Below are 24,336 nucleotides of genomic sequence, written 5' to 3' on the forward strand. Positions count from 1 at the left end.
AGGTGTTGAGAAAGTTCATATTCATTATCTTATTCTAAACGTATACATGTTGCAACAGTTCAAGCCTGAAGTCAAATACATATAGATTACATGAAAATGTTAACTGCTAATGTCCTTATACTGAAACCTGTCTCTGTTCAGGGTGTAGCCACAAGTTAGATGCTAACCTGCATCTCAATGCAAAATATGCAGGTATGTTTTTAGATAGACAGCCATAGAGAATGATAGGATATGTAGACAATGTATCAGATAGTATGCATAACCATTATATCACAATACATCAAGTGGTGATGGCATCACAATCCTTCACTTTGTCCTGCTACCCATCCCGGTTACTGAACCTTCAATAGCAACACACATCAAACTTGAAAAGGGAGCTCAGACGGTTATGCGGCAGGCAGAGAATGTGATCTATGATGCTTCAGTGTGTGTCAGGGCGACCCGGGGGAGCTGTGTTTCTGTACGACCACATGCCTTCCACCCATTGCCATGCTGGAGGTGAGATTTTCTACACTTATTTTTTGCTTCCTGCCAAACTCAGAGCCCATCTGCTGGTGCTGTAATCAAAGATGGCAGTGACACCTATCAACATTGTCACAGCGCATACACAAGTGCAATGACATGCGCACACTGGCACACATGCTCACATGCACACACATACACACAGACACAAACACACACGCTTGTATGTGGCATCCTTATGTTCATGCCACATGCCCCTTCCTAATATGAGACCTCATATCTTTGTCTGATGAACTCATTAATCTGACCTCTCTCCAATAAAAAAACGCAATAATATGAAGTCATTGCAAGATATTTAGAGCACCGAACAGAAAGGGAACTGGTTGGGAGAAACATGTTAGTGTGCATTGTTTGTGATGTTAGTCAATCCCTGGGTTTATTTTGTTATTCTGCCTTGCTTTGACTCCTCATACACAGCCTATAGGAATGTATACTAAATATAAACTAAAAATATACTCATCCCAGTCTCCAGTAAACAAGAAAGGTAATAAAAACATGGATGAACAAAGAGGTTGGAGTAATGGTTGCAACCATAGTAACATTAGACACACATATTTCATCAAATGTGTTATTTTCTAAATTGTAACTCTAAAGTAAGGGACATCAAGGTTGTAGATGCCAAATAAATGTAGTTAGGGAAACAATAATACATGTTTTACCATCCAACCAAAACAAGGCTGATATCAGGCAATGTTTTAGACACATTTTAGATGATTTTTTATTTTCATAGAGAAATGAACTGCAGATGTTATTGAAACCCACAGGTAGAAAGAATGTGTATATAATTTGTATCAAACCTGAACAGAATAATCATTTTGTCCACCAAATCAAAACAAAGGAGGGTTTTGAGAGTGAGGGAAAAAATGTAAACCAGTATAGACTAAACATTTAGTCCACTGAAGCTCCTGGGGATTCGAACACCAACAGTGTCAGTGCTCCGTCCTAATAGGAATTTGTTTTACACATGATTACAGACAGGGAGCTTGGAAACAATATATGTGCACTTTTGGTGACCGCTAAACCACTGCCAAGAAAACATTTCCCCAAAGGGCTCAGTAAAACAGTATCACTGCTGAGGGCTCTCTGCTGTGTGTTTCCCACAAACACCTTTCTTGAGCAATTCATGGGGGTATAAAAAGCCTGGGGTGTCATGGAAAATAACACTGACATTTCTGTCACAAAAGGTCATGGTTAAAAAGAATATAGAACGTTATGAACTCATGATGTTCAACCTGTGGTTATGTTGGTTATACTCTTTGAATCAACTGTATATACTCACAGAGATTCTGAGCTGTTTTGGCATCCAGGATGCGAAGCTCTTTTGCCTTTTTCTTGAAATGTTGCATTCGGTCATCAGTCTCATCTTTCACGTCTTTCTTCACTGAAAGAAAAACAATATTTGCAAAATTAAAGTCAACATTTTTTTAAATGAAATGCAATATAAAACTACTGTACATCATGTTTTTTAATCAAAATGATACATTGACTGCTTTCAGCCCTGAAGAGAAGAAATAATATAATTATATTAAAAAATGTCAACATCCCACAACAAAGTGAAATAAATAATTTACATACATTAGAATGCAAATACATGTGTGCATATTAAAGCGAAAGCTGACAGGAAACGATGGGTGAGACAGCAACAGATGGTATAAACCAATTAAAAACTATAGTATCCGTAGCGGAAAACTTTAGCAGGTTCTATAATACTCTACAAGGTAGATGCCCGCTGAGTTGCTATTTAGAAGGTGTTATTTCAAAGATATAAACCTCTATTGATAGTGTATACCAAATTGCTAAAATAAGATTATTGGCAACATTATATGTTGTTATATTATTTAAGTCCAGTCTTGTTTCCTTCAGGCCACACCTTTGGTATAACGTTGTTTGTTTGAGGCAGATGTGACTGATGAAAGCACATTAGGATGAAAATGCATAATGTGCACTATCATCAGCTGTAGCATCAGATAAGTCATGCAGATGACTTCACCCTCTTTGTTTGTTTGTGTGTGCCAACATGTGTGTCATTGTGACAGAGGGTAGATGGTTGATAAGCACAGTTCCTTCCCTTAGGCCCTGTCTGTCAACTCGCTAGAGCCAAGGAGATAATTGTGTTACCCCCCCGCTATCCAAGAAAATGGCATTAACTCTCTGTTACTGAACACAATAGACAAATTAGTCCAAGCATGAAGAGACCTTTGTTGTATAATGGAGACATCATTGAGGCCACATGTCAGTGTGTATTACTCTTCATTTACACTTTAACATCAAGCTCTGAATACATAGGTGCCCATGTACAGGAATTGCAGTAATGAGGAGGGATACATCAGACCGAGGAAGAAGCAGTCTGAGAAAGAAGCTCCTCGCCTCCCCATGCCTTATGGGAGAGGCAGCACACTTTGTTGCTAATCATCACAACTGCTCTGTTTAAGCCCAAGATGGGAGTCTCCCAGGACATCTCGAACAAACAATCTGCTCCCCTAGCGCTGGCTCGCATATTTGAAGAAACAATCAAAGAGGCAACATCTCCTGGGCTGCCAGAAGAAGCAATGCTGAAGGCACCTGCCTAACTCCAGTGCTTTCTGTCAACACATGGCATCAGGGATGCAGTTGTTTACTGTATTAAGTGGGGCTAAAAAGGGTTCAAGTACATACCAATACTACATAAAGTATTATGGTTTGATTTTCTGTCAACATCCAAGGGTGTTTCTCAGAGGATGACAAGACTCTGCACTCTAGCTGCAAGTCTACTTGGACCACAACTCAGAATGTGCTGTATCACCTTCATCCTCAGTTGAGCACATGGATGCACATAAGCAAATGGTATGAACTTGTATTTGTGTAAACAGGAGCAGGGTGACTTTGGGGAAGGTGGATGGTGGGATTAATAATATACACATATGTATAGGTAGAGAAATGTAATACATGTGTTTTGAACTGAAGTGCCATTATAAGATAAATGCACATTTGTATTTGTAACTCAGTGGAGGGAAGAGGGGGTGAAAGTAATACAACATTGCAGTCAACACACATTGGTCATGTAATGTCAATGCTATCATCTGCTTTCAAATGAAAACATAGAAACCCAAATTGTAGGGTTAGGCTTTGTTGTCGCTTTTGATTGTACAAGACTGGCAGAGGTATTTCCATGCATCAGTGTCGGCACACAAAAACATTTCAAGGAAGTAAGACAGCAAAAACATATCAAAAACTCCCATGAATAAATCCAATGATAACAAGAGTAGAGCCACACTATACTGACTAACATAGAGCGAGAGACCAGTGAGGCCCAAGGTATCATGCTGGATTTGTGATGTGGCAAGAGCCCTGGACAAAGAAACTGGAGAGCCAGCAAAAATAAAACATGAGGGAAAATGATCCCCCTTAGAGAATGGCCCACAGACAGAGGGCAAATTATACTGAGAGGGAAAACTTGGCTGCTTTTGGTATTGAATTGTTCTATTAAACCTCCATTATTTTTTCTCTGGTACCACTTGAATCTCTCACCTAGTTACCTTACACTCTCAGCAGGGTGCTCTCAGCCTATTCGTCAGTACATATGCTGTGTTCGTCTCCCAGGGTCCCATGCTATCTCAAATGAAACAGCAAAACAGTGCCTTTTATAATATGAGACAGGCACATTATTTTCTGATGCCATCCTATACAGCTTAGAGATCTCCCGCTAGGCAATGAGTATTGGCATCAGTTTGCTGATTTCTGCGACAGTATGTGCTGGCTGACTCAATTATGCCACATGTCACATGTTTCCTCTGAGCGCTGCATGTGGACTGGAGGGCTTGCACACATTCAAGCTGCCTCACAAGTCAGGGTCCCAGGTGGGGGAGAGAGGATGACTATATGTGGCATATTTCAACAGATGGCTAGCCATAACAATAAAGCAAGTTTTATAAGTGTCTCCAAAACACAGAGGTTGTTACTAAAATCACACCCTCCACTTGGCATAATAGTTGTGTATCGTTAAATACAAACAAGGTTGACATGATCCATTTAGTTTGTGTTTTTATTTTGGAGAGAATTGTACTTTTAGAATGCACACCATCTGATAGTACGTGTTTCTGCCAAGAGAGCTTAACCTGTCCAACAGTGTAGCTGATCAACATCTTTGCCAACATGTAAACGTGTTGTATGAGTTGCCCAGTGGCTATAATGTAATACTCTGACAACAAAGCCAGCCCTCTTTCACAGATGTATATTTGTTAATGGAATCTCCTAAATAATTAGTCAGTAAACAGCCATGTGTGATGGGTACAATGGTGGAGATTTGTTTAGTTTTTTCTTGGTAGCTCACTGGTTTCCTTTAAACAAGTTAGATCGATACAAAGGGGTAATAAAATCCTTATACTATAAGCCAATAACAGCAGCACAATCATTTATTGATTAAATGGGATAAGGCGAGGGTTCAGAATAATAATGGGTTTTTAACTGAACAAAACAGTCTATGAAACACTGGCCGTCTAAGATTTGGACCGACTGTATTATTCCAAGCTCAACTTTAGCATCACTGATTCTTGGGCCAGATGGGACTCTAAGGGAAATACTAGGGTCAAATACTTATTGACTTTACATCAGCCATGCAAGATTGAGAAGACAAATGTAACAATGAATTATGAATACTTAATATATCACAATGATTTATTGTAATGTATTATCGTGCAAGGGTGAAGAGGTTTGAAAAAGAATGTCAGGGAGGAAGTGTTTCACAATCAGGCTTTAAAAAAAAACACATGAAAGATACACTGGAACCAACATAGCACCATGAAGAGAAGTCTCTGCTGAGTGAAACTGTTACACATTACATTAGCTGAGGGGGAGTTAAAGCTTGCCTCCTGCCAAAAGGAGTCACCAAATTGATAGAGGTTCCATTGAAAAGATACATCAATGTTTGAGCAAAACAGATTTGGCTTATTAAAAATGACTTGGCATCCATGTTAAGCCTTCTCTGTGGGCCTTGGACTGAGGTATACCCTTGGGAAGAACTGTGATAACAAGAGTTCTCCAACACTTGGACATCCAGTCTGTTTGCTGGCCCAGAATCACTATGCTGGTTTCCTTCCATGCGATATCTCCCTCAAGACGTCCATAAAACCCACGGCATTACCAAGCTAAACACTACCACATGTTCACTTCCGGACACAGACTATTCGGCTGTGCTGTGCCACCAGACACCAGAAAATGAGCGGGCCTTGAAGAGAAATAAAAGCAACTGCAGATGACAGGTCTTCAACAAACATATTTAAAGGCAAAGGAACACAGAGTGGAACAGACAATGTGGAGTCTGGTCCACTACGAGGCAATTTATTTCCTCAAATGTGCAATCTGCCTGCCAACATGTGCCCTGTCCTCCATCCCAGGGACGCATACTGAGGATTGAGTTGCTGGAGAGCTGCCAGACTGTCTGAAGGAGATGGATTCAGAGGAAGAGTCATTGGACTCATTCATGGCTTATCCACGGAAATAGCAATTTCACACAAGTGTTAAATAGATAAGCACATGCACCATTATAGTTTGTTATCTCTACCATGTTATTCATAGACAAAAACAGATAACCATGAGTGGAAATGCAAAGTATTACGGTAATAGGGGCAAACATAGTGAAAAGGTGATAGTGAATGCCTTACTGGCAAGAAGTCCCTGCCCCAGTTATAGCTGGAATAATGAGAGAGACCTTCAAATATAGAGAGCACACTCAAGATCTGAACGTACCATTTGACCAGTGAAATCCAGCTGTGACCAATTTCTCCCACTGACGAAGGCTAAACAGAGGTCTCTTTCTCAAGCCAAAAGCCACTTTGCTGTTTGGAAACACACCTCCCTCTCCCATCCTCCCACTGTCTTGGATCTCAAAAGCATGCTCCCACTTGCAAAAAGGCAATTATGTTTCCATTGATTCAGAAACTTGGAATTATTTACTTTACTCTATGCTTGGATAAAACTACATTGTGTATACGAAAACATAATAGAAAAAGCATACAAATGCAGTATGAATGAGACATAACGTAGGCTGGGACAACAAGTGCCTGATAATAACACATGGTTTCTCGTTAGCAATAAAAGCCCAAAGTTATTAGCGTGAACATGTTGTGTCTTCCTTCGTCAGGTTTTAACTAGTTTGTTTCAGCAATACTCCTCGGCTCAAGGTGAACCATTACATTTGAGCTGCAGTTTGGGGGGGGTGGCTCCCAACCATGCAATCATCATCATGCCTAATGATAACAGGGAGTGGGGGAAATGGCTGATAATTATAATGAGGATGGAAATTGTGGATAGTGTGTTATGTTTGAGTGCATGCACGCTCAATTGTGACAAACGATACGCACACACCCATTCAACTGGGCATGAGTATGTGAGTTTTAAAGTGGCCAATCTTTCTGGAGTTGTCTGTCCTCCCATCTTAAACCATCTGGTTCTGCTTATCTAAGATCTCAACATGAAAGGTGTGTGTGTGTAGGGAGCAGGAGAAGTCCCACAGTGTGACACTCTGACCTGTGGCCAGTAATGTCTTCAGTATGCAGGGAGCGGCGCAGCCCACGGTGGAAGGTACACAGCTGGGCTTGGAGCTGGGCCCAGGGAGAAAAAAAAACGCCTCCTCTTCTAATTGAGACAACACAGATCTCCTTTAGTGTTCCTCCTTCTTTTTTCTATTCCAGGAGGAGAGGGGAAGGCCTCAGCAGCAAAGTAGTAATGTGGTGGATATAAGTATGAACATATATGATTTGCTTGACTTCTAGTTCATGGCTGTGATTACTGTAGGTATCTCGTATTGGCTCATTTCAAGGCCTTTTATGTATTATTGTATAGTTATCCTATCCAAACTTGACTTTTGGAAATATTATTTAATACATTGAGGATTTGCATTTATGAAGACAGGAGCAAAAAAATTTGCTTTTAGATCAACATAGAACACATTTGTACGAAACAAACTGTGAAAATGTACTTAAGGAGATAATTGTGGACCTTGAGTCTGAAATAAAGATTGAATTGTATTGAATCAATAACTCTTAGCATTGTCAATGACCTGGGGGTTGATGCAGCCTTTTAATAAGTATATATTTAATTTGCCCACATCTACACATGACTGTTGTTCTCTCTCTCAGAGGCAGGGAGTGTGGGAAGGCTCTGACTCTGCCTCTTAAATTGGTCATGGAGACATGCTCCTGGGGGCAGCGAATGGATTGAGCCTGACAGCCAATCAGTCCTAGGAAACCATTCTCTTGTGGTGCCAAGGCAGCTCGTTGTAAACCAATGCACTTGAGCGCTGGTGGGAAGGCACTAGCTGATGGTCCAAATGGCTGCCCCCTGGCGTCTGTTAAGACCCCACCAGTCAACCGACCTAAAGCATTCAGTCATCACGCTGAAACTGGACTCATGTCACTACGAGGGGATGAAGAACAGAGATTTCCGGCTATAAGGCAGCTAGAATGATAATTGATGCTCTAAAAGTCTCCATAACCTCTCTCGGCACCATAGTGCATAGCACCAAGCCCAGAAAGGGACTCCAGAGTACCCGCAAACACAGGTGGAGATGTTGGGGTGTGCACCTGTGCTGCTGGTCATTTTAAGACAAGGTATTAGGAAGAATATCACTGGTCAGTCTAACTGGGAGATACATGAAAACATATATTCTTATCCCTTTGTTGCGCCTCTGTTGTGTTTTGTTAACCATGGCTAGTGCTTTCCTGCTATTAGACTTATTTCCAATATTATTTAAAAACGATAATGGAAACATATGTGCACTGGGGAGATAACATGTATAAAGCAACTCTCATTGAGCTTCCGGTAAGAAAGTAAAAAAGTAACAAAAATGATCATATTTTAACGTATTTAGTAGATTTTCCTTGAAAACATGTTTCAATAAAAACAGTTTAAAAAAACATGTTCTGTATGTCGTTGGTTCTGTCTGCTACAGAACAAAGGGCTTGGTTTGTGTCTGTGCTACTTTTAAGTGTATTCGACAGGGTTGCATTTTGTACATTTGTCAGCTGACAGAACACAATCTGCCCTTTCTCTGTTTGTGTTAAAGCATAGTTATTCCTTTACCCTTTCTGTCTTTTTCAGAAGCAGGAGAGTCTCTTTTTTTGATTTATTTTTAATTATTTCAGGATTAAAATAGGATGCTCAGCATGCAAGTCAAACTGGAAAAAGTAAAGTGTATTTTTCAGTGTAGCCGTCATTGCTTTCTGTAACAAATCCAACATGTAGGTGTGTCTAAGCAAGCAGCTCTGAAGAGTGATGCATCCACGGTTGTCAAACAAGGAAAAGACGACCATGCTTATGTATTATTTTTAAGAAATGTTCTCAAGTATTATCTCTTTTCCTTGTGAAGGTTAACCGATAGGTTGATCCAATTTGTCAACTGAGGCGTGAAAGGACTTAAGAAATACTTCACATTTCTGTGCTGGAAAATGTCAAGGTTTGTTGAGAGATGAGGACAAGAGGAGGGGAAATGACTTTCTCTCATTCTGGCAGCTTGACTCCACGGTTGTTAGCAGCAATAGGTTTATCCTTGGCAATCAACACAGGGACAGATATATACTGTAAAGTTGGAAGTCCCCAATCAAATCAAAGACAGCTGGTGCTGTGTCTGCCACTGAAATGCATGCATTGCCCCCATACACACACGCATAATATAAAAAGCTGAGATTGGTCTCGCAATGTGATTGAGGTTGTAGTTGCTTCCATCATGTCACCCCCCCGATGACTATTCTTCAAACAGCTGCAGAGAAGCATGTTATAGTGACATGAAGGTGTCAAGTCAGACATGCCCTGATTAAAGATGCACGGTGCGGCACCTGGGGATGGAGTTAAAAGCGAGGCAAGGAGAATATGAGCGTAAAGAGAGGCACTCAGTCGTGAACAGCATTTAAATCCCAACACCACAGTAGTTGTTGAGCTGCTTACCTACATGGATGTTTACAGTAGAAGGAGTAGTCCTCTCTCTGTTTTAGTTATGCTTCCATTTTTATACGTGCATATGTGTTTTGATACATGCTGATAATGTTCAGCAGCCTTTTCATTGCAAACACTGCATTGTGACCATAATGGCTAGATGACATCTAGCAACACTGCTAGTATGTTACAATTGGGGGGGGACAGCAAGCATTTGCACTGTCAAAAGTCCAAACGTAATATTGTTTCTACTGTATATAGAGTTATAATAACAGCCAAAGCACAATTATACTAAGTCAGTTGAAAAACAAGAATTTGAGAAAGAAAAAACACATTATCAATTAGATCATTTCTTCTACCCAGAAAGAATGCATCAAACCCCGCTCACACATATTACATTACATGTTACTTGTTAGACGCTTTTATCCAAAGCGACTTACATATTCAATACTGTGGACAATCCCCACAGGAGCAATTTGGAGTGAAGTGTCTTGCCCAGGGACACAACGACATGCTGACTGCAGTGGGGTTTGAACCTGTGACCCCTTGATCCGAACACCAACGCTCTATCCACTGCGCCACACGCCTCATATAAGACTAGGTTGCCACGTGAAGTAACTATTTCTAGTGAAATTACTATATTCCATCGCCCACTGATAAAGACATAATAACAGAGGTAAAATACAGTGTGGGCAGAAACACTACATCACTTTCAAAATCCCGCAAGAATCAGGAAGGCAGCATGATGAGCGAGGGTTGTGAAAATAAATAGATTACCTGTAATTTACACACATACTATCAGTTTTAATCTCATACTTTTGTGACATTAAAAGTAGCTGTAATTTGTTTACAGCTACTTTTATGGCTTGCTATAATTGAAGCCTGTGAAATGTCCTACTGTACAGTACAGAGTTAAAATCTTGATTACAATCATCCTTTGTTTAATCAGTGAGAATAAAAACCGGCTAGTCAGGCTTAATGAGTGTTAATGATGATGACTTGTGTTTGTGCTGTAGGGAAAGGTTCAGAGCTCTGTATGTAAAGCAGACTTTTGTATTTGACTCTGCATGCCTGAAGACTCCAGCAGTACTTTAACTGGACTCTTGACGTGTGCTACTGGTGAATAGGGGTGTTCATGGTGTTTGGGGACACAAACCATTTAAGTACAGCCCACATCTTAGATTATGAGGTGTTTATTTGTCCTGCTGCTACCATGCTGTCCCTGGGATTGGGTTCTGTATTAATCTGTAAAAGGGATGGTAACACATTAAGTTGGTCGCTTAGTGAAGTTTCCCTTGTAAAGTGAAGCCTGTGAGTCCAATAAAAGATACTGCTGACCTACACTTTTAGTTGTTACTACCCTTACTGTGCAAAACACTATCGACTGATATAATGGCATTACAGCTGGCCATCTCAATTACACAAAAAGGCTTCTTCTTTTTGTGTGAGTTGCCTAAAATGACTAGCTATTTGAATGAAAACAATTTAGACATAAGGTGATAATAGGGCACATTTTTTTTAACGCCACTAATTATTTTAACGCGATTAACGCATGTGTATTTTTTGTCCTCGCCGCCCCGTAGTTTCAGAGCGCATCGAGTTTTAAAACACCATCTACAAGCTGATGCTGACAGCCCCGCTCCTGCTGCCCGCTTGTGGCAGACCACACTTCCACGCTCACCGGCAGCCCCGGACTGGCCATCGGGAGGACCGGGAGGGAGTGTGTATGTGTGGCGCGACTCGCGCGAGCGAGGCACACCTTGTGTTGTTGTTAGCATCTGGTGCTAGCTAGCTGCGCTAATGGATATAAGGAGCTGTTTCAAGGACATTTCGCCGACAACTGCGCCGAGCACTTGACTTTATGCAGGTAGCCAGACAGTGGGACATTGTACGAAAAGTCAGCACACTCAGCACGGATAGTACGCGCTACATGATTGCAGCGTCCAGGCAGCACACGTTCGAGCATATATGCCTTGAGCGACGCGACGCGACGCGACGCGACGCGACGCGACGCGACGCGACGCGACGCGACGCGACGCGACGCGACGCGACGCGACGCGACGCGACGCGACGCGACGCGACGCGACGCGACGCGACGCGACACACACACACACACACACACACACACACACACACACACACACACACACACACACACACACACACACACACACACACACAGTATTATTGTATGAGAGAGGTTCCAGGTTGAATTGAGGCGAATATTTGTAATGTTCAGAGGTTGTTGTGTTTAATATTCATGAGAATATTTGTCATTGTTCAAATGATAATAAACAAACATAAAGCATATTTGTCCACTCATATGTTGATAAGAGTATTAAAAACTTGAAAAATATCCCTCTAAGGTACATTTAGAACAGATAAAAAATGTGCGATTAATTTGCGATTAATCGCGATTAACTATGGACAATCATGCGATTAATCGCGATTAAATATTTTAATCGACTGACAGCCCTAGGTGATACATATTAGCAGGGTTCAGATCGAAAGCAATAGTTTTATTGGAATAACATTTTGAGTATTACACAGCCACCATGTTGGTGCAGTGGAGGGAAACAAAGAAGGGCCTGTAACATTTGTTAGGAGGGACGTGATCATTAGATACATTTCAATACAATATGAGGAAGCAGTGGGGACACAGAATGTCAACATTTGTCCTTTCTTTATGATCACTTGTGAATTAACATGTGTATCAAATATACAGTGAATTTCCGGTGAATGTATTCAAGTTGATAGAAATGCACAAAGACAGCATGATTTGACAGCAAGTGTTTATACAATTATCTCCTTCACTGAGTAGATCATTTCATATTAGCAAGATGTCAAAAATGACAATCATATTGAGAGTGAATGTTTAAAGGAGACTTGAGCTCTGTGATCTCCACATTAACAAGTGAGTATAGCATCTACTGAGGCTATAATAATTGTGTAAAGGCATGTGGTGAAACGTATGCTTTACCGAAATAGATGTGGCGTGCTGATTAAAAGAAAGTACGGTGTGCAGACCTCTGCACAAGCCTTTCAGTAGGTACTGCTCAATGAATGGAAACAGCATGGGGGCAAGTACATGTTCAATGGAACACGATGAACTCTATGTGTTGTTTTCTCTAGTTTGTATGGAGCAGTCAGACTATACAATAATTGATCACTCTATTTCTCTCACAGACACACACACACATTAGCCTTCATCTTGACATGAGCCTTTAGACTTTCTGACTCCATGGTCCCTCTGTGATAGATTGGAAAAAGCTCTGCAAACAGAAAATGTACACATACACCAGATGCACATAAAAAGCGACATCAGGAGTACACAAGAGAAAAACAAAAGATCAATGTGTTCCACTCCCATTTGCCATTTCATCCTTAATAGCCATAAACAACAGATAAACACAGGTTGTGCTAGCACCAGATGTTTATCTCCAGCCAAGTGTCAGTTGTCAGGTGGATTTTATGGATGTTCCAATTTGCCTCTGAAGCAAAAGAGAAAGATATTTCAGAATCCTGCCAAGACATGTTTTAGAAGTGAAAAAGACACATTCATTCTGGCGTTTCTCCAGCTGCCAGGGAGACAGAATTGGGTTAAAATGTAAGAAAATGTGGGGAAAATACATCCCATGCAAATAGAGGATGCATTTTACTATGCATATTCTGTTTATTATATTGTGCATGTTGTAAATGCTTGATATACTAAACACAGCATAGCAGATGCAGCATTCTGTACACTGCAAAAAAGATGTTTCCCACAAAGGCACATCACTGTATAACAAGGGAAGGCTGCCAGGGGGTTCTGCACACCGCACTGTGCAGCACTCTGCCCTCTGCTATATCTAAACAAACATGTATCTATCTTGATATGCTTTTAAGATAGCACTCATGAAATCACAAAAGCTGAAATACTGTCATTACAGCCCTAAAGAAAGAGTTGGTTGTGCTTTGACACGCAAGTACATCACTTAAGCAATTTGGTGTTCTGAATAGTTATTACTGCCATTCTCTTAAGCATCTTCTGAATTGATGTGCTCCACCTGAGAATTGTGTTTGTGAATCAACACATGCTGTAACAATAATTTCACAGTGGTGGGTTGTATGAGTATGAGAGTGTGCTCTTTGCCTTGACACATTCATTTAAATGCCAATGTGGAAAAACATGGCAGTAAATACAGATATTTCTGAAGACAAAGAGACAAAAGGATAAACCTTTTTAGAACTTGAAAATGCCACTGATCCATGTTCATCTGAAAGGAAAGTGTACCACGATTACATTTCTGTTCCTTCCTCCCTTTTCTCCTTCCAACCATATCTCCACCTGATTCACACTGATCCTTGCAGCAGTGCTGGGACTCGGGAGGAGGGGAGGTTCACAGATCCTACAGCACAGGATAAGCCTTGGAGGAGGCCGAAAGAAGGGGAACGGATCATCTTGAAAGGGATATACAGTGGTCTCCTGCCGGCCATTCGTAACGAGTGTAATAGAGAATTGCATGTTGGTGTGCTTAAGTGTGTATGTAAATTATAAGGTGTGTTTGCAGACTAGATATGTGTGCTGCATACAGGAAGTGTTTGCTCATTATGTAAGATGGCTTCCCTGTTGCCTCATCTCTGTCCACCCAGGAGCTGTTATATGTGACTGCAGTTGAGTCTGGGGGGGGGGGGTCGGGCGCCTGTGAGATTCACAAAGAAACAGTAGGGACCACCCCTCCGCTGTGTTTGTCAAAAGCAAGAGCAACCAAAAATAATCTTGACATTTACAGGGGAAAATCAGTTAATTCAAAAATTAATGAATAAAAAATGTATGAAGGAAGGCTAAATCCTTCCACCATTCTCACCTCTGACTCTGACAACCTATTACAAACAATCACATCTGCAACATTAAAATGATGGTCCAGTATCTATGAGGGAAGATAATGATATAACTTGCCCTACAACCTTGTCTCTGGCTTATCACTACCTTTAAAAATGTAGCTTTGTATTCATAGTATAGATGGAGAATAATAAGAAATGTTGTTTTATATCTTATTCATAGATGAACCAATAGTGAAATATATGTATTTGAATAAATAACAATGTTGGCTGTAGGGCTGGATATGCGAGAATTGTTGCTTTCAGCATCATCTCTGACATATGCAGAATGGAGAGCCTCTTAAATTGCAAGTATTTCCACAAAACCATGATTTAAATAGAAAACCTATTTATATACAAATGTGTGAAAGCCTGCGTTTTAAGATAGATGCACTGAAAAGTACCAATTCCTCTACGTGTTCAATCTAAGAAATGTATAAGTCCATCCTCTTTCACAAGACGCAAACATTCAGAAAATGAATCAGCAATAGCTTCAAGCTGCACATGCACTTCAGGACCAAGATAATTGCATGGCAGCCTATTTCAGACGACCAGGTGGCAGCATGTGTTTTTGAGGCTTATGACTTTCCATACCACCCACAATCAGCAGGGTCCTCCAGGACTTCAAACACTCCCTCTGTTCTCCAAGCCCTCCGGTCCCCACTCTCTCGGGGAACCAAGCACCTGGCCCGGAGTTTCATATTCCTCTCAGGTGCGCCTCCACAGCATTGCACCAGCCTGATATGCACACATATTAAGTACCGTATTGGCATTCTGTGTTTCCAATAGTTGCTATTTCACTTTCAAAGTAGGCCACCACTGAAGGACAGAGCACCTTTCTGCCTACCAATTTCATCAGATGGAGGATGAGTGGTCTCCAAATTCCTTCAGGGTTAAAATGCCTGTGTTTGCGTGGTTGAATATAATAAATTAAAAAAACAACCTGATTCATGCTGATGTTCATGCTATTATCACAATAGCTGCTATCCTTATTAACAGATGTAACACATATTCCTAGTCCCTTTCATCCTCAACATTCCTCTGAATTACACCACCTTACTCTTTCTCTCCTCAACACTGTCTCCAAACCTCATGTTCTCCGTCGATCCTCCACCCCAGTTGTAAGTAGCTGTCTTCTTATCAGAGCAGGAGGCTCACAGAGTATTCCCAGTGGCCACTCACGGGCTCCTCTCTTATGGGACTCCACAGATTTAAAAAGCAGCAGAGGAAGCCCACACTGACTTCATTTCCCGGGAGAACAAAGTGCATAGTGGAAGGTAGTGGATGCATTGAAAGGAACCCCCATCTCTATCACTTTGAAAGTCAGCCTACAGTCGTGACAGAGCCTGTTGCATGAGGCATGGCCCAAAACTCTCCACAGCACCAGCTGTGTCTTTTGTCAGTCTTTTGATTAAGTTTGCTTGGCCAACTTTATTTTGGCGTTTGTTCCACTTTAACAACATATCATATTAAACTAATGTCTGGACTAGATTATTAGTGTTATTATGAATTGTATTTAAAAAGAAAAGCATAGCTTAGACTCAGTATGTCTTACACCAAATGTTCATCATCAGTGCACCATATATTGGAAGGGGAAAACATTACTAACATGTCCATACATCTTTGGTCCTGCTGTGTGCCCTTGGTTGCTTAAATGGCGGGACAATCATAACATGACAATTAAAATGTTCTACACTTAAAAGCCTGTACAGCAATTCAACACATACAGTACAGTATGTGATGCCTGCGCTTCTCAGATGCAAGATGAAACGTTTGTCTGCATGCTGGACTGAAACAGAAGAAAAGGAGGGTACCAGCACCCATCAAAGCAAGCAATAAGGAAGGGAATCTGTGGTCCGTAAAGGATTAAGACAAAGTACAGTGATGCTACGCTGAAGCAAGTAGCCAGTGTCAAAGTTGCATTTTAAATATATTTATTAATTCAAAGTAAAGTTATTGCATATTCTGCTGATAATGAAAAAATAACAGCTATTTAATGAGAGTTGTAATCTGTCCATGAGGACAAGGCATGGGCCGCAGAAGAACATATAGCATCCATTAAGATCAGTTCTGTGGCAGAAAGGCTCCACAGGAGGGAGAGGTTAAGTGAGCTCAGAGGCACAAACAATCACTCGCATGGCCCATGGCCCTAAGCAAAGCACACTCAAATGACTCATGGCTCTGTTGTGAACAATAGGGGGTTCCACAATGTTCAGAAATTACCAACAATTCTCCACTTGGATGTGAAAACCACTTTGCTATGCTTAGAAATGGTCTATATTCATCAGACGCATGGCATCGACAGGCAGTATGAACATGAAGACCTCAGTTATCTCTTGTTTGTAATGTCAAACCCACTGAGCAGGTACAGTGGGGTCCGCCTTGTTTTTTTTCTACTCTGCACCAGAGGGGATGATTGTATGTTTCCCATCTAATGCGATACTATCACCCTGTCTCAAACCACAACTGCTCTCTCAGTCTTCACTTCTGCTGTCCATCACTTAAAACATCTGGATTCATTTTAGAAGGTCAGAGCTAGAGAAGCGGAAACTGTCAGTTGAAGTTGTCTTGATGTGTGTCATGAGATGGAGCAAAGAAATGCCAGCCTCAGATGGACGAGGAAATAGCATTCCTGTTGACAGAATTGAGTCTGAGAAACCTTCTGCTGAGATTAAGGTTGGAATGGGTTCTTCAGAAAATAAATATATTGGAAATAAGAACCTTGCAGTGGTGGATAAACCTGATTGTGTTTAGCTGTATAGAAAATAACTTTGTATCCGAAGATGTTACAGAAAAGGGATGGACAATTGTTGTTGAATAGCTGATCAGATCAAATCACTTCCTTCACAGATATAGTTGCCTCCACCAAGGACACCATGTCTCTGGTTCAGTTTGTTTGTCAGCTGGATTATGCAAAAAAACAAATGCCTAGATTTTCAAGAAACTGTGTGAGAGCGGTGTATCATGGGCCAAGGAAGAACACATTCAATGTTGGAGTGAATCTAAAAGCACAGTGTTTGTACACATGGCCTTGGCAGTGCTCTGCGCTGTCCGGGTGCCCGTCTAGTTAATGAAACTGAATCTGCATCTGTACCTACGCAAACTGGTGCAAAATGTGACAAGACTACCTTCTTTTTTCAAACAACGAGGTCCTGTATGTGAAGGAAGGCTGTGCTTTCAAGGGCCCATACAAAAATAACCATATTTTCATAATGAGTATCTTTATTAGGTGTGGGCTTCTGGGTCTTCCCTCATTTCTTCAGGGGCAAACAAAAGAAAGCTAAGCACTAGTTCTACAATCCCTCCCACCCTTCTCACCATGCCAATAGTTCCCTCTTAACACTCTCCCCCTTCCCATTTCCCTTCCTACCATCCCTCCTCCTGGATTAAAAGCTCTTAATTTTCACTAATTACACAAACTAATTTATTTTTCTTCATGTCTCGGCATTTCTCCCTGTTTTCTCTCCATGGGGCTCATAAACACGTTTTGAAACTGGGTTTAATAAACCTGCCTTCTGAGGGTTTAAGGCCTTTAATGGACACAGGGCTTGTTTGATAAGTCTCCACTTCATCACGCACTTTATTAATTAAAGTTTGTATTACATTAGAAACAAAGTTAAAGCTGTTTGCTCCCCATTAATGGTTTAATGTAGCTGCATATCTATGGCCAATTAATTGGAGTCTTGCCTCCTCGTTTGCATGTGTTCCATGTTTGACAAAAGTGCATTGGGGTTAGCTTTGGGCAATATGTTGCAAGCAGCAGCAATACTGCACTTGTAATCCAGAATTAACGGAGGGTTGAATTCACTAGCACATTTAAAGGTGTCAATTAGGTGGCTGAACGTAGTAACAAGCTGAAATGTTGTTTCCTTTGTAAAAGCAAGAAGGGTCAAAGGGCATCCCTCCTATCTGTGTTCATAGGTACAAACACCAGAGTGGTGGCAGGGGATGTTTTAAAGTAACAAATGCAGTTTGCCCAATCAAATGTATCTAAAAGGCAGCCATACTTTCTAAACTGCAGTTAGTGATCACTTTCTAAAGGTGTAAACACTGCAAATCAACATGTTTTGCATGAAACACTCTGAGATTTAAGAAAAAAAAGCTTTGGCATGGTAAGAAGTAGCACAGGGAAAACTGACTCCCTGTGAAGGTTTTTGAAGCCCTGCATGAGTGGACACTGCCCACCCATACACATCGTGAGGGTGTGTGTGTGTGTGTAGCGGGAATGGGGATGATGTAGGAGGAAACCATAGGAGGCTACGCACAGGAGACAGCAGGAGAGCAGAAGTGGTGTGGCTTGTCAGACATAATGAGTAAGCAACGATACAAACAATAATTGTGGCCAACTCCAGGGACCCCCCTCTGTGTGTGGTTGTGAGGCTATGGGTGGTGATGTGTGCAGGCACGTACGTGCACACACATAAACCCACCGCTCAGACACATGCAGAAAGCAATAAGTTGAAAGAAGAAAGGGCACTATGGGGGCAGCCACACGGAGTGAGACTGAAGGGAACAAAGAGGGCTATAAACACTTGTTGCATGTTGATCGCATTACATATTTCAAGAAACACTTAGCAACAAAAAGTTATAACAGCAGTAGCATTGGCATTGATTCATGTTCAGCCATACTAGAAGGAATGAAGGACTCCAAGTACGGCAACTATCAGCTGATTGACAAAAACCTCATTGTTTTGACTTTTAATTGTAATATTCCACACATTATTCCTCAAAATGTTTCAAGTATAAAATAAATGGGGGAAAAATACTTGAAAATAATAACATTATTGCTTACTCACCTACCTTATGTGTTGTAAGTGAACAACAACATTACAGCCCATATCATTTATAAGCTTTAATTTATTTGTAATTAGGGCTGTCAAGTTAACGCGTTAACGCGAAAAAAAATTAACGCCACTAATTATTTTAACGCGATTAACGCATGTGTATTTTTTGTCCTCGGCCGCCGTAGTTTCAGAGCGCATCGAGTGTAAAATACCATCTACAAGCTGATGCTGACAGCCCCGCTCCTGCCGCCCGCTTGTGGCAGACCACACTTCCACGTTCACTGGCAGGCCCGGACTGGCCATCGGGAGGACCGGGAGGGAGTGTGTATGTGTGGCGCAACTCGCGCGAGCGAGGCACACCTTACGTGTTGTTGTTGTTAGCATCTGGTGCTAGCTAGCTGCGCTAACGGATATAAGGAGCTGTTTCAATGACATTTCGCCGACAACTGCGCCGAGCACTTGACTTTATGCAGGTAGCCAGACAGTGGGACATTGTACGAAAAGTCAGCACACTCAGCACGGATAGTACGCGCAACATTATTGCAGCATCCAGGCAGCACACGTTCGAGCATATATGCCTTGAGCTGCACATAGCTCAACGATCCATCACAGTGTCTCCACACACACACACACACACACACACACACACACACACACACACACACACACACACACACACACACACACACACACACACACACACACACACACACACACACACACACACACACACACACACACACACACACACACACACACACACACACACACACACACACACACACACACACACACACACACACACACACACACACACACACACACACACACACACACACACACACACACACACACACACACACACACACACACACACACACACACACACAGTATTATTGTATGAGAGAGGTTCCAGGTTGAATTGAGGCGAATATTTGTAATGTTCAGAGGTTGTTGTGTTTAATATTCATGAGAATATTTGTCATTGTTCAAATGATAATAAACAAACATATAAAGCATATTTGTCCACTCATATGTTGATAAGAGTATTAAAAACTTGAAAGATATCCCTCTAAGGTACATTTAGAACAGATAAAAAATGTGCGATTAATTTGCGATTAATCGCGATTAACTATGGACAATCATGCGATTAATCGCGATTAAATATTTTAATCGACTGACAGCCCTATTTGTAATACATTTTATATTATATTTAAATAGTAACATAAATAATGGGTTTGAAGCCTTTATTGTTAAAGCCATTAAAAGTAACAATAGAAAATACCATGTTGTTGACTATAAAACCTACTGCTGAAATGTATAAACGAAAGAGAATTAACAAAGGAAATAAAATGATCTGTTTAATACAAATAAATACACGGTAGATTAAGCAGTAAAAATAAAAAAGACTAAACAAAAAGCATATGTCTCAAAAGGAGTGTGCAGTTGTAGGGCTGGAATAAAAATGGATTTCCTTATTCAATGGTTGCAAGGGATTTAGCTCATGTAGAAACTAAATAAGGGTATAACAGAGAACACTTGGAAAGTAGTGGGAGAAGTCCAGTGTTAGAGAACATATGGGTCAGCGCCATTTATGCAACAGGGGAAACTAAATATTCATGAGAAAGGGGGGAATTAAAATAGTTTTAAGTTGACGGAGGGTAAACACAAAACTCTTAAGATAAGAGGACAATAAGATTAGTCCTTCCATCAACATAAATACATACTGCCATCTACTGCCCCCAGACTCTGACACTGGTGTTTTTGCACATCTATTAATACATATGTAAATGGAGTTGATGGGGTTAGCCAGCAGTGGTCAGCTCCTTGTGAACAGTGTGGCCTGTGGATGACCAGTACTTTAGTAAGATGCCCCATACTGCAGATTAAAGGAACGTAGCACCAGCCGTGGGGGGGGGGGGGAGGTCTTTTCTCTGTTTTCAGGACACCAATGCAGGGCCAAGGCAATGCTAAAATGTTGCTCTATTGTGTGTCTGTCTTCCTTTGTGTGTTTGACAAATGAAGTGTATAGCGATACAGGGTGGGAAACCAGTAAGGGAGGGGGAGAATCCCACAATGGCAGCAGGTGCACCAGGACAGCTAATATTTGCACAGCAGCTTCCGTGGTAGGCAAGCATCTCCCCCTGAAGAAAAGGGGCAACTGTCTCCTCATAAATGGCTCTGTTACAGACACATAAATCCAGCGCTGACTCTACCAACCTATCTCTATCCCCATTCTCATCCCTCTTCTTCTCCCCACAAATCCCTTCAGTGCAGGACAATTGCCAAGATGCATCTTGCCAACATGTGACATTGTAGAGGTCAAGCTTCAACCAATTGTGTGAATGTGGTGTGTGTTTGTGTGTACGCTATCTCCCCACCTGCAGTGTGCCAGACACATGGGCGGCCACACTTCAGTTTCAGTCACACTTTAATGTGATGAATGTAGGAGACTACTTTGTGTTTAGCCTGTGGCCCAATTGATTGTCTAAACATACAAAAGACAGTCTAATGCACAGGTTACGGTCGGTTCACTAAATCACAAAGTAATACGAAACAATGTTGAATAGATTAAGTGTATATATTCAAAACTGTTTTCTGGTGGCAAATGTTTGAAAAATAAACTATGTATACAACTCAAGCCTTAGTTTCCAGTTGTATTTGTGGTTTGTATTAGTAACTCTAAAAACAAAATATATATTAGGTATGAGATACACAAAAGACACTAATCCCTCACATATATATGCATAGGCCTTGCTCAAAACAAGCTGATCTATTTATGTGAGGTGCCCCCAAAAAAGGTGGGGGTCGATCTGAAGGGGGTTGGGAAGGAACTGAGTGATTGTCTGCAGGCAAAGCCCTTTATCTCATGTTTTCTTGGTTCCTAACCTCTCTTTTTGGTGGTTAGGCATAAGAAATGAATGCTTAATCCATTTAGATGGAAAATCCATGGCAGCCGCCCTGGCCGTGTGGGGGTATTAATAAGATGACAATGCAGATTCATCAACAGGACCAGACTTTTGTTCCATCACTGCCTGTCCAGAGGTAATAAGTAAGCCCCGCACTAGCAGTTATGCTCGAACCTTTCGAATTTCATTAAAATCTACTGTGGACATGTATAGAATGTTATATATGATTAGATGAGCCGAATCAGCTTTAGATAACCAGCAGGGCAAAGTGTCAGTGAATTCACTTACTGGATGGAACAGAATCAGTTCAGCAGCTTGTGAACAAAAGAGTCAAAAGTGTGCAGTCTTTAAACAAAAAGTATTGTAAAATATTCAGTGGTGTCAACACTGTTCACATGATCAAATTAAATATATCAAGTCCAAATATAGAGTACTCTTCTGAGACATAATATTGGCAGATGTACAAATCGTCACAATAATGTTTTGCAAATGATTACCAGTGTAGCATCTCCATTGTGCATGCACACTGCAAAATCAATGTGGTAGTATTTGGGGGGGGTTTAAACTGGGACATGGCATACTTTCAAATAAAATGTGATTGTATCCCAACGGTATTCAATAGTTATAAAACTGCAAGCTGAACATCTCTATGGGTGTGAATGTGAGAGTTGCCTGTCGTTCTGAACTGTAGAGCTGGTAGACCTGGAACCTGTGTAGGGTTTACAACTCCTCACCTGGATGAATAAATGCATGGTTGGAAAGGATAGGTATTTAGGTCCCTTTAATATGACCTTCTTCCTCTTGTGATCCAACAACATGTATTGACACTTGGAAGCCTCAGGAAAACACTGTGAGTGCATCAATTCACTTGGATCTAGATGCAGGCGTGTGAACCTTTGGTGGATGACTAGGGTCAAATCCAGCCATTAGTAAGATTTCAACACAAAGCAGTGAACGTGTTGGAATTTAAAGATGAATTCCTACTAGGGCTGTGCGATTATGGCAAAAATCATAATCACGATTATTTTGGTCAATAATTGATATCAAGATTATTAAATACGATTATTCATTGACTTTGAAAACATCCATTAATTGAACTTTAAAACAAATACAAATAATAATTTGAACAGTATATTTTTAACTGTTGATTACCCTGAACGTATAATTCAACTGAAAAACCAATACAAAAATAAATGATACATAAATAATATCAAAATAATAAATACCAATAAACAAGATCAACAAATATTTTGGAGCGCACTTCAACAAGCTACTAAACATATATAAATATGATAAATACAAATACATTTGATCAAATATGTTGCAGTGCACTGTCACAACCTAGCAAAGCAAAATAATCGTTTTTTTCGATTATGTTGTTTTCGTAATTGTGGCAGGCCAAAATCGTAATTGCGATTAAAATACGATTAATTGCACAGCCCTAATTCCTACTATGTGAATGACATACGAGTAGTCCATTTAAACATGCTAATTTTCCTATGAGAGTTGTTGACAAATCTTTAGTCAGAGGCTCAAATGTGGGTGACCTTAGGTATTTGTTTGACATGGGAGTGGTGTGGATTGTAGTAGGACTAAATACAGCCATGGACCACTGGGACTGAAAGGCTTGGTACAAGAAAAGAGATACTAGAAATTGGCAGCTTCAGCTTCAAGGAATCACACCTCACAGCTGAACACTACATGGTAAATTTGAAAAGCATAATATAGTTGTGAAGTAGTTACACAGGTGAACATTTGAATCAATAAGACATGGACATCTCTTAAGACTTGGCTAGGCTCAAGGAAAATCCATGTGAAGCAGGCAGAGATTGGGCAGGTGAGGGGTATCAGCTTGGTCAATAAACCGGGCCCCTGCCTCAAGGCAACAAGCTGACTCTAGCTGTGAGACACGACCGTAGGCCAGTGTTTAACTTTCATCCTGTCAGCCAATGGCTCTCCCACTGCTCCCCACCACTTGCCACTCAGCGCGACATTCACCTCTTCCTCACCGCACACCCCCGCCCCCTTGATGAAAAGGCAATCAATGAGCTGGACTGGCCTGCATGGTAGCCTGAGGCGAGACTGAACATTCTGCAGTCAAGAGTTTTCTATGTGAGATGGCTCACTGTGGGTAAGAAATTGCAGACTTGGTAAAAATATATATATACTGCTGCTACTACTACTACTTCAACATATGAGAACCTGCTTGATAGAAATAACACATATCGAAACCCCTACCGTTATAGAAAATGTGCAAATGATCTTGGAGGACATTGTGGGCTTTTTATATGCTTATGTTTCTCCCCTTTTCATTAACTTTCATCCTTGTTTCTTAGTTCCATCTAGCAAGATGT

The 24,336-nt window shown here is 41.0% G+C and overlaps 1 protein-coding gene across 1 annotated transcript in view; it reads right to left on the reverse strand.

The window, feature by feature from the left end:
- diaph2 (diaphanous-related formin 2) overlaps nt 1-24,336 on the reverse strand; it is a 341,446-nt gene that overhangs the window by 150,053 nt on the left and 167,057 nt on the right. The window contains 1 exon segment of the mRNA XM_034137301.1: nt 1,802-1,903. Coding sequence (XP_033993192.1) covers nt 1,802-1,903 — 102 coding nt within the window.

Source organism: Trematomus bernacchii, unplaced genomic scaffold (assembly GCF_902827165.1).
Source record: "Trematomus bernacchii unplaced genomic scaffold, fTreBer1.1, whole genome shotgun sequence".
Taxonomy (NCBI): domain Eukaryota; kingdom Metazoa; phylum Chordata; class Actinopteri; order Perciformes; family Nototheniidae; genus Trematomus; species Trematomus bernacchii.